This window comes from Vombatus ursinus, unplaced genomic scaffold (assembly GCF_900497805.2).
Source record: "Vombatus ursinus unplaced genomic scaffold, bare-nosed wombat genome assembly UNPS02009205.1, whole genome shotgun sequence".
Classification (NCBI taxonomy): domain Eukaryota; kingdom Metazoa; phylum Chordata; class Mammalia; order Diprotodontia; family Vombatidae; genus Vombatus; species Vombatus ursinus.
In genome coordinates this window covers 415,510-430,879 of record NW_020948983.1, presented here as the reverse complement: position 1 = coordinate 430,879, position 15,370 = coordinate 415,510, and the positions used below count along the sequence as shown (strand labels likewise).

General features: G+C 38.8%; 1 protein-coding gene across 4 annotated transcripts in view; it reads left to right on the top strand.

Moving 5' to 3' along the window:
• Positions 1 to 15,370, top strand: part of GRK5 (G protein-coupled receptor kinase 5) — a 322,114-nt gene that overhangs the window by 121,500 nt on the left and 185,244 nt on the right. For all 4 annotated transcript variants that reach the window (XR_003568226.1, XM_027851587.1, XM_027851586.1 and 1 more), the window contains exon 2: positions 8,618 to 8,713. Coding sequence is in view for 3 of the 4 variants with exons in the window: in XM_027851587.1 (XP_027707388.1) it covers positions 8,618 to 8,713 (96 nt within the window). In the remaining variant the exon portion in view is untranslated. The remainder of the gene's footprint in view (positions 1 to 8,617; positions 8,714 to 15,370) is intronic.

The following is a 15,370-nucleotide window of genomic DNA, read 5'->3' as shown; positions in this document are numbered from 1 at the left end:
ATGGGCAGTGTACAATGCTGTTCATTATTTTTTCCTGACTTTTATTGTTCCCAGCTACATTAGGAGTTAGTAATTGTTATCATTTATGTAACATTTCAAAGTTTACAAAGTGCTTTACAAAAATTATCTCATTTAATCCCAACAACTACCCTAGGAAATAGGTGCTATTATCCTCATTTTATAGATGAAGAAATTGAGCCTGAGAGAGGTTAAGTGACTTGTCCAGGGTCACACAGCTACTAAGTGTCTATGGTGGGATTTGAACTCAAGTCTTTCTGACTCCAAGTCCATCATGGTGCTACCTAGCTTCCTGAGCACAAGGAAGTCATGTCGTAGTTTGTTACATTCCATGTAATGTCTAACAGTGTTACATATATAATATGTGCTCAATTAGGATTTGTTGTTTGATTTATTAGTTTTACTAATTCATGTAAGTTATTGGCTTAGAATCATAATGTGTTGACGGCAGGCATTCTGGCCTTGTCTTGCTTCTTCTAATTAGGCCTACATAGAGATTTCTGGAGGTACTCAATGGTACCTCTGTGGCCTACTCTAACCTCTCAAAGTATTTAATTACTCTCAAGGAGTAAGAGAGACAATGTTCAAAGTTTTACTATAAGTAAGTTTACAAAGTGTTCCTGGTCAGGCTCTCAGGATACTGGGAAACAATTATTCCAGATTGAAATAATAAACAGTAACAACACTTCAGTCATCAAATATGCAGTTTAACAACCAAACAAAATGCTTAAAAGCCAAACATTTGTCTGGAAGCTGTGACCTCTCTGAGACATGTTTTATTTTGTTTGTTATTAAAATATGAAGCCACCCTTGAGCCAACTTGAATCAAAAAGGAACTGAGTTTGTTTTACCCAGAGAAGGCCCTGGGAAGCTTATAATGGATTGTCATATGGGTGGGTGGGGGGGTGAAAATCTCCAACAGGCTGAAATTGCTTTGGGTTGTAATTATACCCGCCCTCTTCCTCTTTCCCAGAGAAGTTCCCATTTGGATCTAGCTAGAGGAAAGAGCTTAGGGTACAGCAACAGGAAGCCTGGATTTTATTTGACTCTATCACTCTCTAGCTGTGTGACTATGGGAAAGTCACTTCTACTCTCTGGGCCCTAATTTTCTCATCTCAAAATGAGATGTTTGGAATAAATGATCTCTAAAAATCACTTCCTACTCTAATATTCTATGACATGCCAAAGATGGAGTTGGGGCCACCTAGAAGTTAGAGAATAGAGAATTACTCCAGTAAAGCCTCCCCTTACCTCTCTCCGGTCTTTGAGGAAGATTAATTTACTACTGCCCCCAGTTTTTTTTTTTTTACTTGCAAACTAAAAGTTTCAGAAGAAGAGGGCTTACAGAAGTATAATTAATATGTGTTGGATTGGGCATGCATGTGGGGTTGGGGAAAGGGAGTGAAGGTTGATTGGGAATGGAGAAGGTGATAAAGACATAATAGCCAAGTAGTTTTCCTAGGGGATTAGGCAATCAAAAAGCATTTATTAAGTGCCTACTATGTGCTAGGCACTATGCTACATTCTGAGAATACAAAGACAAAAAAATGAAACAATTCGGGTCTTCAAAAAACTTCCATTATAGCAGGGGAGGTTAAGCCAATACAAATTCCTGAGGTTTGGCATTCTAGAAGGGGACATAGAGCCTAACTATATCACATAAATATTTTGTCTTTTTCACCCATTGTAAAATTTGTGAATTTCAAAGAAAATGATACAAAATTAATATGATATGCTTTAAGTAATCAGAGAACTAATTACATTTTAAGATCAAAATATAATTATATTTAATATAATTCTTAACCATGTATATATATTTAATATTAATTGCACATAATTCTGAATTAATGGTTTGTTAATTTGTATCAAGAACTGAGCACTTCCAAGGACTGACTCCATATAAACAGAGTTCTGCACTTTGACAGTAGAGCAGAGCAAGCTTATGCAACTTGCCTGAATTGATTGTTGTTTTTTTTTTTAAAGGTAGCTTTCTATGGATGAAGTTGCAATTTGAGGTGCATTTTTATTTTATTTTGATAACATATACATTTAAAATTTTTGGTTATTCTTTAATTACAAAAAGTTAAATGGCCTGCACATATCTTCTACAAAAAATACAATTTATTTTTTAAAAATTTCTAAAATTTAACATTCTACTGAAAACAGAAATCAGTTGCATTTATAAGTAGGTATTTTTAAATACTTTGCATTAGACTAGTATTGTAAAAAAAGCTGCAACTTTCAAGATTACATTTTATGTGAATTATAATAATGTGTTGTATGCTTTTGATTTAAGTTTTTATATACTTGAATTTATATTTTCATATTTTCTTTTAAAATAAATCTTTTATTTTCCTACTGCAGTTTTCATTTGCATACTTGACAGGGCACAGTTGCTTTTTTTTTTTTGTCTGCATCAACACACATCCCTCATAAAGATTTTTAGCAAGTCCACAGTGGTTGTTATGGTTCCTTTTCCCCTTTCTTCTTCCCTCCAATCCTCTCACCTTCAGTTCCTTGCTTAATTTCCTTTTTCCTTTTTTTTTTTTTTTGCGTTTTTTGGGGAGTCTTCCTCCCCCCCCGTTTTTTTTTTTTTTTTTTTTTTGCCTGGCACCCAGACTGGCTGTAGGCATCCCTGGCTTTAAATGCCAGCAGAAGAGTTTGTATTTTCATCCCAGCTGAAATAGGAAGCTACTGGAGCTTTGTGCATAGGGGAAGTGACATCTTCAGACTTGAAGACCTGTTAGTTTGACAAGTGTTAGAAGACTAGATTAGAGAGGAGAGAACCTGGAAGCAGGAAGACCAATTAAGAGGTAGTAGCCCATGCTAGAGGTGATTATGGCTTGAGTTAGGGTAGTTGTGTGAATGGAGAAAAGGGAGTGAATGCAAAAGATATGGAGCAGAATTGCCTTCTGATTGTATATGGTGGGGTGGAGGGGTAAGGGACTGTGAGGGAGTAGCTAGATGGCACAGTGGATAGAGCACTAGGCCTGAAGGTAGGAAGACTCATCTTCCTGAGTTAAAATCTGGCCTTGGACACTTACTAGCTGTGTGACCCTGGGCAAGTCACTCAACCCTGTTTGCCTTAATTTCCTCATCTGTAAAAAGAGCTGGAGAAGGAAATGGCATCTTTTTTATTTTTTATTTTTTTATTTTTCTAGCTGTGTAACCCTGGGCAAGTCACTTAATCCTGCTTGCCTCAGTTTCCTCATCTGTAAAATGAGCAGGAAAAGGAAATGGCAAACCACTCCAGTATCTTTGCCAAGAAAACCCCAAATAGGGTCATGAAGAGTTAGGGCCAACTGAAAAACGACTAAACAACAACAGCAAATAATATGTTCTATCTGGGCATGTTGAGTTTGAGATACTTACAGTACATCCAGTTTAAAATGTCTAATAGGCACTTGGTGCTAGTTGATTAGAGCTTGCTCAGGAGAGAAAATAGAGTTAGATATATAGAGCTGAGGCCATCAGCATAGGGGTGATAATTAAACCTTTTGAGTGTAATTGCCTGAAGTGGCACAGCTTGTGTTAGAGGCAGGATTTGGACACAGTCCTCATAAATATGGGTCCAACCCCATCCCCTACACCATGATACTGATGCGGTTTAGGAGTTCAGGGGTGCTGGAACCCCAAAATCACAACACCCGGGTCCTGCCTGAAAGAATTCAACCCAAGCCTTCTTTCAGCCAAAGACAAGGTTTATTAGAACATCCATCATATTGGGCAGACTCTTAAGGAGTCTGAACATGGGTAAGCAGTGGCTAGATTATAAGAATCTGACCAGTGGCTAGATTATAAGAATCTAAGCAGTGGCTAGATTTTAAGAATCTGAGCCAGGAAATGGCATCTTTGCCAAGAAAACCCCAAAAGGGGTCATGAAGAGTTAGACTGAAAGTGACTGAATAACAAAAACCATAATTAGACACTATAGATTGTCTGAATTCTCCTGTCTTTTAGCAGTGTTTTAATTTACATTATTTTAGTCATTTCTGACACAGCAGGCAGGTGCCTACTGTATTGATTAGAATGGATAGGATTCTGTTCAATTCAGGAAACATTTATTAAGCAAATACTCTGTTCAATTTAGCTTAATTGCCAAATGAAACGATAGATGACAAGTACTATAGGAATTCAGATTAGAGAGATATCATTTCCAGTTGAGGGTGATCAAGAAAAGCTTCAAGGAGGAGGTGACAATAGAAGTAGGCCTTTAGGATGACTAAGGTTTGGATAGGTGTTGAGTAGAGGATATTTCAGGTGAGAGGAATGGGGTGAACAAGTACATGGAGGTAGAGAAATGCAAAGTGTTTTTAAGAGACAGTAAGTAGACAAGTTTGACTCAAGTAAAGACTATGAATGGGGGAGTGGTGGGAAATATGATTCAGAAGGTAAATTTGGGTTAGTCTGGGGGGTGTGGGGTGTTCCAGGAGAACTAATGCCTTGGGTGTGAGGACTTACCGAACCCTTTTCAGGGCCGCTCATCCACCTTTGGTGTCTACTCTTCGCCCAACTCTCAGCTGTGGTGCCAAGAAGCTGTAACATATACAGTGGCCATATCCCAGGAAAACCGTCTCAGCAGATGGGCTAAATAAGGTTGAGGGTAACCAACAGGCCTCAAACCTGTTGATGAGTTAGGGGGTTGTCTGCTCCCAAGCATGTGAAGACTTCCATCGGTAGAATGAGCAGATGAGAACATTCTGTTCCAACAGCCATGAAAGTGACTGAAACAGGTGTCATGGAGTGCTTAGAGCTTGGTCATACATCAAAGACACCATCCTAGATATATCAACACTGCACCCCAGGTCATCACCAATTGTCTTGACTTTTATCCTGCTGCTGGACTTTGATGACTCTGGAAGAGAGAGAGAGAGAGAGAGAGAGGCTGACAACTTTGTGCAGCTCTTCCTCATTTAAATCCAATTTATGCACGAGTCAAGTTATCACCCCCATGATATCATTGGCCCTCTTTGAAAATGAAGGACAAACAACAACAAGGATTAGATTATGGAAGGCCTTGAATGATAAACTCGTCCTATAGACATCAGGAAGCCTCTGAAGTTCTTTCAGTAAGAGAGTGAGGTGTATAGTGGTAGGCATTAGAAACAGTAATTTGACAGTGTAGCCAGGAAAGTCTTAAGAGGAAAAAAGACTGGAGGCAAAGGTACCACTCAGGAGGTTATTGAAATGTTCTAGGCATGAAGTAATAAGGCTCTGAATTAGGGTGGAAGTAGTAGAAATAGAAAGGAAGGGATAGATGAAAAAGAAATTAAGAAGAAAGGATTCATAGCTTATGGCTACTAGACATGGGGGATCATTTGCCTGAGCATTCACAACCAGGATTAGCATCTTTTTCTTACCTCCACAGAGGTAAAAAATGGGGGTGGTAGTAAGGGTCAACCTAAAAGTGCTAAAATCCTGGTTTTGTGTCCTACTCCTGACAGGCTGGTTGTATGACCCTGGCAGAGTCACATACTCTCTCAGTGCCCCAGATAATTCTTTAAAACCATAAGTGGGGGCAGCTAGGTGGCACAGTGGATAGAGCACCAGTCCTGGATTCAGGAGGACCTGAGTTCAAATCCAGCCTCAGACACTTACTAGCTGTGTGACCCTGGGCAAGTCACTTAACCCCATTGCCTAGCCAAAACAAACAAACAAAAAAAAATCATAAGTGGCAGGTGATCTGCATTGGTAAAAGAAGTTCCCTTACCAAGAGTTCCCTAGATCTGTGAAATCACAGACTTAGCTAAAAAAAAAAAAAGGTAGCTATCATCATTACAGTGATTTATTTTACTTTATTTTATTTTTGGTTAGGCAATGGGGTTAAGTGACTTGCCCAGGGTCACACAGCTAGTAAGTGTTATGTGTCTGAGATCGGATTTGAACTCAGGTCCTCCTGACTTCAAGGCAGGTGCTCTATCCACTGTGCCACCTAGCTGCCCCCATTATAGTGTTTTAAAGTTTGTAGAGCATTTTATAAATATTGTCTCATTTTATTTATTATCTTATATTTATGTTTATTGTCTTATTAATTTTTAGATTGTGAGTTCCTTGAGAGCAGGAACTGTCTTTTTCCTCTGTTTGTATCCCCAGCACTTAGCACCGTACCTGACACATAATAGGTGCTTAATAAATGTTTGTTGATTGATTTTATCATCACAACAATCCTGAGAGATAGGTGCTATTATTATCTCTATTTTATAGATGCTACTACTTACACCACTTACCTCACAGGACTGCTGTGAAGAGGATATTTTGAAACTAAAAATTGCTAGATAAATATGAGCTACTATTTATAAGGGTCTGTAGATTGGAAATCACTTTAGGCCAGACAGTGCTTTGGTTTTGTTTTTGTTTCCTCAGTGCGTAGCACAGTTCAGGTATGTAATAGAATGATGTTTAATAAATACTTACTGTGTGTGACTCTTATGCAAGTTACTTAAACACTCGAGGCCTTATCTGTAAAGTGAGAGGATTCGACAAGATGACTTTTAAGTTTCTTTTAGTCTCCAAATCTATGATTGCATTATCTTATGAAGAAAATATGTTAGTCTTATTAGCAAACAAACAAACACATAAATAAGCAAACAAATCAGGCATAAGTGAGGTAAACATGCCGTTTTTTACCAGTTCCTTGAACATTAGATCCAGCAAAGACCTCTTGAAGTTTGACATGGAAGCTTTGGAACAAATAAATGGAAGGACTACCACATCTCACAGTAAACATCAACTATGTAAATCTACTCAATGATGCTCATGAAGCATTTAGATAAATTCATGTAGGACTTCAAGAATAAATTACTTCATTAATTACTTCATTAATTAATCTGTCATCTCAGCGATCTGGATCATGCAATCATAGGATCATAACTTTCTGCTTCCTTTTGGGTATTTTTTTCTACTGGTACCAATCACAACCTATCTGTGCCTTCTTGTCCTCTGTGATTCTTGTCCACACCGTCCAATAAATAATCTGGTGACAGATTTAGAGGTGAAAGGGACTGACGAGACCATCAAATCTAACCTCCTTCCCCCATTTTACCAATGAAGAAATTGAGATACAAAAGTTAAGTGATTTCCCTAGGGTCATGCAACTAGTAAGTGTTTGGAGCAAAATTTGGACCTAAGTTCTCCTGACACCAAGACAAGGGCCCAGGTCACCATACCATACTGCTTTTCTACGGTCTACTGAATACACTTAGGACCTCTCTCTACGTCTTTTAATATTCTGTGAATTCTACTGCAGCAGTCAGGCTGCCCTGTCTTCCTTCACTTTCGATACATGACTAACCCACGTCCTTTTTTTCACTCTACCATTCCTGGATGATATCTTTCACACAACTTCTTGCACGTAAATCATCATTGGTGATATGTGGCTTGTACCCAGCAGTGTGCTAGAGCAAGCACAAACTGGCTTGAGATAGTCTGTTGTTAAATTTTCAGTAGGAGCTGAAAATTTGTCTCTTTTTGGCAGCAGAAGTGAAATGCTACAAATCAGAACTTGATTGATTATTTGTGAATTATCTAGACTTAAGAAAGATGGAAAAATGTTAATAATGTATATTAAAATTAAAAGTATGTCATGAATACATTTTTTCCCCAGAGAGCCAACTGTTAAACTTTTACCAGCACACTGCTATTTATACCCACCATGTTTCACTCCATTGTCCTTTGGGTTACCTGCTATTCTGATTTTACGGAGAGAAAATGTTCCTTCATTTGTAGCCACATAGCCAGCAGCCTTGGGAGAATATTAGTAAAAAGATGCCCTTTAATGTCAAGGAATATCTTTGGATGGTTGCCAGTGCTGCACAGTTTCCCACCTGTAGCTTGGGTCATGCACTTCCTCCTGTTTTGTTCTCAGTCCAATTAGTTGTCTCTCTGCAATCAATGATGCTCATGAAGCATTCCAAGAAATGGACTAACACAGTGGACTAATGGACTAGCTCAACATACTACTCATTCATCTCTGTAGTCTAGTCTAGTCAGGACAATAGATATTCTTTGTCCAGTTGATTTTTCCAGTGCATAATACCAATAATAGGTTAACAGAAATTCCAAATGCTTGGGAAATCATGGCAACAGCCATCTTTTTGATCCAGACTTACTGATTTCATCTATTTAGGGAACTCCCTGTAAGGAAATGCTTTCTATGAATGCAGATTAACAACTGTTTTGCAACTTTGATGTCTGGGGCACTGAGAGAGTGACTTGTTCTGGGTCACACAACAAGAATGGGTCAGAAGCAGGACGTAAACCTAGATCTTCCTGATTCCAAGGCCACTTCTCTGTCTACTATCCCATGCTGCCTTTCAAGTATAGCCTTATTTCCCTCATAACTAGAATTTGGGAAGATTAGAAGGTAGATAAACATTTGCTGATTAAGTCTGGCATTTATGTATGATTATAAAAAGAAATTCTCCCTTTCTCTTATCCTCCAACAATGCATCTAATGTTTTCAGAGTATGGGGGAAGGTCAAATGATAAGGCTTCTCCCTGAGTCAGTTTCCATATCTGTGGCTACAGCAGGGTAGTTGTTTCTGTCTTCCTGGAGGCTGTGAGTAATAGCTCCTTCTCTATTTTTTGTTTTCCTTTGCAGGGGGTGGAGGAAAGCGTAAAGGCAAAAGCAAAAAGTGGAAGGAAATCTTGAAGTTCCCTCACATTAGCCAGTGTGAAGATCTCCGGAAGATGATAGGTAAGCTCTCTCCTGTGCAGGAGAAGAGGGAGCCAGAAGTTTCTATGGGAGGGAGGATGAGAAGGGACCAGGGGCTAACAATCACTTACCCTGGCTATGGGAGGCAGAAGCTGGTAAGGTTTTAGTAAACCCAGACCTTGCCTTTGTAGGAAGACGGATTTCTAGTTGTCCCTGTTGAGAAAACAGTAGTTGCCCTGCTCTTAGACTCCATCATTTGTGACAGGATACCTGTTTTTTTTCTGGAGTGGTAGAGGAGTGGTCCAGGATGAGGAGGGTCACAGTCTCGGGTTTGGGGAAAATAGCTTAAAATATTGCATTCGTTTTTAAAAAAACAGTTTTAGTATATAATATTTAATTTTTCCCCAATTACATGTTAAACAAAATTTTAACATTTGTTTATTGCATTCATTCTTCTTGTGGATAGTGTTTTAATTGATGTGACCTCAATTTGGAAGCAAAATAAATTCCTATTTATCTGAAATCCAAATAACCACATAGTTCAAATGACCATAACTGAGAAATACCCTGACCCCAGGGGTTAATTCTATGATATTACTGCTGTGCAAAGTTGAGATATAGCATCTGTAGGCAGTTAGCCAGAGAGTGTAGCAGAAAGACCATTGGCCAGGCAGCCTCCTCCTCCTCCTGTTCTTCGTCCTCCCTACCCACCTTCGATCTATAACCAGCGAGGACCTTCAAAGATCTGGAGAAAGATATCACAAGGTGAGAAGTGAAAGTGTGAGAGCTTCACTGATGTTCTTTTAATATCAGGAGAAAGGAAGAAAAGCTGACAACATGTTGAAGGCTGTAGCAAACTTATGGAAAGATGTGGAGAAGTCAACCCAGGCTGAGCAGACTGGTCATCATTGGAGGGACCATCCAAATTGATAGGGTCATAGATCCATTTGGGTATTTGAGTGTCTGAGTATAAGTGTCATCTGTTATCAGATATTCCCCCCTCCTAAATATCCCGATTTCCCCTCAAATCCAGGCTTTCCAAGGTATAGAAAGCATCTTATCTCTCACAGCCTCCGAGGTGAAAATGGTTCAACAGTGATTACATGAGAAACATTTGCTCTGAGTTCCTTCCTTACAACTCCCTCTCTCCTCCCACTCCTCTTTCCCCTCTAGAAACCAGGCATTTGTGGGCCCCAGGATGTCTCTCTGGAGATCCCTGACGTTCTGGCTGTGGGCAAGTACATGTGCAGCAGCTTAGGGCTCCCCTCGGGATCCATAAAGCAAACCTTCCATTAGTCTGTGTGGATGTGTGAGAAATGTACATGGCTCAGGGCAAGAACTCGAATTTTTCTGTTCCCCTCAGGGGGCATTGAAAAGAGTCTGTGTCTCAAGAAGTGCAGCCTGAAGAGAAGCCTGAGGAAAACAGGAAGGCTGAAATAAACTGAGGGGCTGCATCTTGTGTTGACACAATAATGAGTCAGTTCATACCTTTCAGTTCTCTCCATGTTTACAGTGGACTCTGTGTTTGACTATCCATCGTCTGGTCCCAGTGAAAGGATTTCTTAATTAAAAAAAATCACTTTTCAGAATAGATACAAGGCCCAAACATTAGTAGGCAACTGTGTGTGTGTGTGTGTGTGTATTTGTTTATGTGAGAGAGAGACAGAGAGACAGACTCAGAGACAGAGACAGAGAGAGAGAGAGAGACAGACAGACAGACAGACAGACAGAGAACACCTAACTTGGATACTGCTTAATAAAGTGCTATTTAGTGAGGAAGCTATTGTGCCAAGATGATGCACTTCTTTCTTTGATTTTAGTCCAGAAGGTCCCTCTCCAAAGGCAGCGCTTTGACTCATATTGTGTGCAAACTACCTGAACTGGTGGAAGAGCAAAGCCCTGGAAGATTGTATCCAGTGTCTTTAGGGAACAGTAGGGGTCTATCTGTCATCCCAAGCAGTGGCATAGGCAAGCATAGAGAGAGCTCCCAGTGACAACAGGTCACATAAGATTTACAAAGCACTTTTTTTTGCAACAATTCCATGGCATAGGGTATGCAAAAATCATCCCCACCTACCTTTCCAAGCTTATTATATATCATTCCCTTCATGTACTTTATGGTCTATCCAGTTCCTCACAGAGAACATTCCATCTCCTGTCTCTGTGTATCTGTGCCTAGAATGCACTACCTCCTTATCTCCATTTCTTATGCCTCAAATCTTTCAAGATTCAGATCAAATTCCACCTCCTACATGAGACCTTTCTTGATCTCTACTCCTCAGCTTATGCTTCTAAATCAGTCACTTATGCCTCAACACGATGAATAAATTATATTTATTTTGTACATATAATCAATCCTCAATTTTCACAGGGGTATCAATCCTCCGTGAATGTTGATATGTTGAACTTGTGGAGAATAGGGGATTAGGTTCCTATGACCACTAAAAGCTGTCATCTTTCACTAGAGATTGCTGAAAATACAGTTTTCTGCATGTAATTCTTTATAACAAAACATTAATTCTGATAACATGTACTTTTTCTAACATAGTAAGCATGAAATAATGCATATAAATTCAGCATACAAAATTGAAAACATACAAAACATTTTTTCTCACTAGAAATTCCCTAGAATTCTGTGACCTTGATTTCAGACAATATTCACTTTTCATAACATGAAATATACAATATCATAAATACTGTATAGCAAATAAAATTCTTAGGACTAAAACATTTTTTTAACCTGAATCTTACCTTCCTCTGTGTCAGATGGCAGTATGAGGGCGTTGTTCCCTCGTCCGCACTTTCGAGGTCACTTTAGCACTTTCTGGAATGGATTCGCAAACACTTTTATGGATACTTTCCTCCTTTTTGTGGATGTAACAAATCGTTAACACCAAACTTGAGGCTGACAACAGCTTCAGATATTCTAGCACAAAATTTATCTAACACCTTTATTTTCTCACAAAGCCATATCACTGACTGTATGCTTGGGCTTAGAGCCCAAAGGACTTGCACTCTGCTTTGGGGGCATAATTGCAACACAAAATTGAGTTTTTAAGGCAAACGATGAAAATATGCAACTAATGTAGGGGGAACCCTTTACAACATTAGGGTTAATAAGACCAGCCAAATGCCTTGTAGGATACATCACACCTCTCATTTTTTTTTCTCTACTGCGCATAGCTAGGAATGTGCAGGGTTGTGAACATAAAAGTAAAAATGAGGTTGCTAACAAAATCACATGAATGCTAGAAGTCGAGAAAGTTAGATGCTCGAATATTGAAGATCAACTTAAATGGGTGCATGTTGTTTCTTGCCTCCTCTTGACCCATAATGTAAGCTCCTTCAGAGCAGGGACCATTTCATTTCATCTTTGTATCCATAATATTTAGCATATTAGTCACTTTAAAACAAAAACAAAACCAGAAAAACAGTTTTTACTATTTACCCTTAATTTCTACATATGTATATATCCACAACAGTTATTAGTGATGCTGTCTGGATTTCCTTCCATTCTCTGTTCATCTTTGTGTCTGTATAAACCTTTTTCTTTATATATATATAGTCATAGTCAAAGTATAGTTATTCTAATTCTGCTTTCCTCACTTCATATTAGTTTTCCCATGTTTATTTACGTTCCTCATATTTATCATTAAATTTTAATTATTTTAATGGCTTTTTGTTATGTCATTACCCTGATATGCCATCATTTGCCCAGTCAAACACAGCACATTGGTCATTGAAGTTGCTTTGAGTTCTCAAATACAAATAAAGCTTCTATATTTTTGAAGAGTTACATCTTTCATTTACTCTTCTGAATTATTCCCAGTAATGGAGTAAGTACCACTGTGTGTGAAAAGAGAGGAGAGGCACAAGGAATTCTCAAATAGTCAGAATAGTTAAGAATTGATCTTAGTGTGGTAATTTGTTCCATTTTCATGTACTTTACAATTTTACAGAAGTCTTTCATCTCCATTGGATCACTTGATCCTCACAATTCTGTGAAGCAATCAGTCCAAGAATCATTATCTCTATTTTACAGGTGAAGAAACTGAGGCTGAGAGAAATAAAATGACTTTGTAGTAAGCAGAAGAGCTGGATCACAGACTCAGATCTCAGTTCTAGGGCATTCTACTAACAGTACTCTCTCTCCTTATAATCAGGAGCTTCTAAAATTCCAGCTTTGATGGTGTGTACACGTGGAATGTAGCATCATGGGATTTAGAACTGGAAAAGGACCTTTAAATATTACCTAGTAAAAACCCCTTATTTTACAGATAAGAAAATAGGCCTATAGAAGTTTAGTAATTTGCCTAAGATCACACAGATAGTAAATAACAGGGCCAGGATTAAAATCTAAGTCTTCTGACTCCACATTTGGCTTTTTCAAGTACACCATGCTGCTTCATACCTGGGAATCTCTGTCTCTGTCTGTATGTCTGTCTCTCCTCCCAGTAAGTCCATAATTAAGCCTTCTCAGCTATAAAATAAAGACACTTCCTATTTTAGTGGATACAAAGTTGGCCTCAAAGCTAGGAAGACCCAAGTTCAAGTTTTGTTTCTGACGCATATTGGATATATGACCCTGGCCATTTAAGCTCTCAGTTTTCTAGACAACTCTCAAAGATTATAAGTTAGAGAGAAGGTGCTGACCTGCTGATAGGTAGAGGAATTTCCTCTCCTAGAAGTTCCCTATGCCAGTGAAGTTACAGGTCCAGTCTCTATCCCTATCCCTATTCCATTTGTCATTATGACCTATTATATGAATAAATTAGGGATGTTCTCTATGGAAGTGCTCAAGAGAAAAATAAAAAAGGCATGTAATAAATCTTTAAAATGCTAATGTTAATATTAAGCATCATTGTTTATTATTATTATCATTACAAGCAATTATGCTTATTATTAATATTAGCATTTTAAAGATTTATTTAATTGTGGTACTAGAGGGGACCTTACATATAATTTGATCTTGTTCTCTACATTCTCCTACCTCAGATGAGCCACCTGAGACACAGAGAAGTCAAATCTTTTCACAGACATTTCTAGGATCACAGGATGTTAGAATTGGAAGGGTAGTTAGAAGTCATCTTGTCCACCTCAGTCCTTTACAAGTGAAGAAACTGAGTCCCAAAGACATTAAGTGACTTGCCCAAGGTCACTTAGTGGCAAGGTCAGAGTTTGATCTCAGGTCCTCAGTCTTGACTCCAAATCTAGTCTCTCTCTCCTGCTGCCATCACAATGTGATTAAATGACAGAACTGGGGTTAGGGGGAGACCAGAATCTGCGTCTCCTGATATTTGGTTCACATGTTCTTTCTGCCAAACCACATTTCCTTCCATGCTTATTATTTGCCAACAAATGGTTTGGACAGCAAGACTTACTCTACCTGTGTTTAAAGCATGGAGAATGGCTCGGTATTTGAAGGGATAAGCATTTCAAATAGGAATGCAATGCATGCCATTTGTCCCTTTTCCAAAGCTATGATCTGTAACAATGAATGTTTTTATAGAGACTCTTTGCAAGTTACACATTACCCTTTCTTTGAGCCTTCAAGAATGAATAAGCTACTCAGCATCTTAGCACCCCTCCACACACACACACACACACACATGCACACATGTGCACATGCACGCACATTCCCACCTGCAAACTGAGGTGTATCAGGGTGCAGAAAGCACTTTGTACAGTGCCTGGCACACAATAAGGGCTTAATAAATGCTTGTTGCCTGTCCAGTCATTGCCCCTCCTACATTTTTGCCTCACCATAGGGATGGACTGGCAGCATGTTAGAGAAGGGGGAGGATTTTTTCTAGGAGTCTAAAAAGAGATTACATTAGCTGTTGATAAGTTAATTGCCCAAATGAGTTTTCTGAATACTCAAATTTTGAAGGTTGGAACGTCATTGTGATGATAAAATATTGTTGATGTCTTCAAATATTTTTCTCAATGACGCAGAAGGTTCTGTTGGTTAAAAGTGTGGAATTTTTATTTATTTTGCCCAGACCCATTGCGTACTTTATTCTTTCATTAAAAGAAAAAAAATTCAGCTTGGGTGAAAGAGTTGATTATTCTGCTGTTTGGCAGATTTTCTGTAGTAACTGTCCAAAAACTATATAATAAATCAAGGTTTTTTCCCAAAGATTGAAGTTTATGAGGAGGCTGGGCCACAGAATGTGGCTGCTGTTTGTTGGATTACACTGGTGTGTTTGCCCTTGTGCCCTCTGAGGTGGGGGAAAGATTTAATTTGCATTGTAAGAAAGCTGATTTGCAAAAACCTTAACTCTTTCCAGGAGAAGCATCTCTGTGCTGTGGGTAATATTGAGATGAAAACTCTAGGACTTCTTTTTAATCCCACCATTAATTTTGTTGACAGTGACTTTTAACTTTGCCTTGGTACCAGGGCTGCCCACACCTGTAGGGAGACGAGATCCATTCTATGTTTTTGCCTAGAAGGTCTACTGGCCCAAAGATAACTCCCTTGTCAAACAGTCTAAAAATTATTAGAGTTGGAATCAACCTTGGAAATTATCTGTTCTGACTTCAACCTGTTGTATGAATCCTCTCCACCATGCTCTAGCAAATATTCATTCCCTCATCCTTGGGGGTGGGGGCCAGAAAAGGGCTTCCTACCTCATGAGGAAGCAGTCATCTTGTCATTGGACAATTCTCAACTTTGGGAAGTTCTTTCTTATCTTGAAA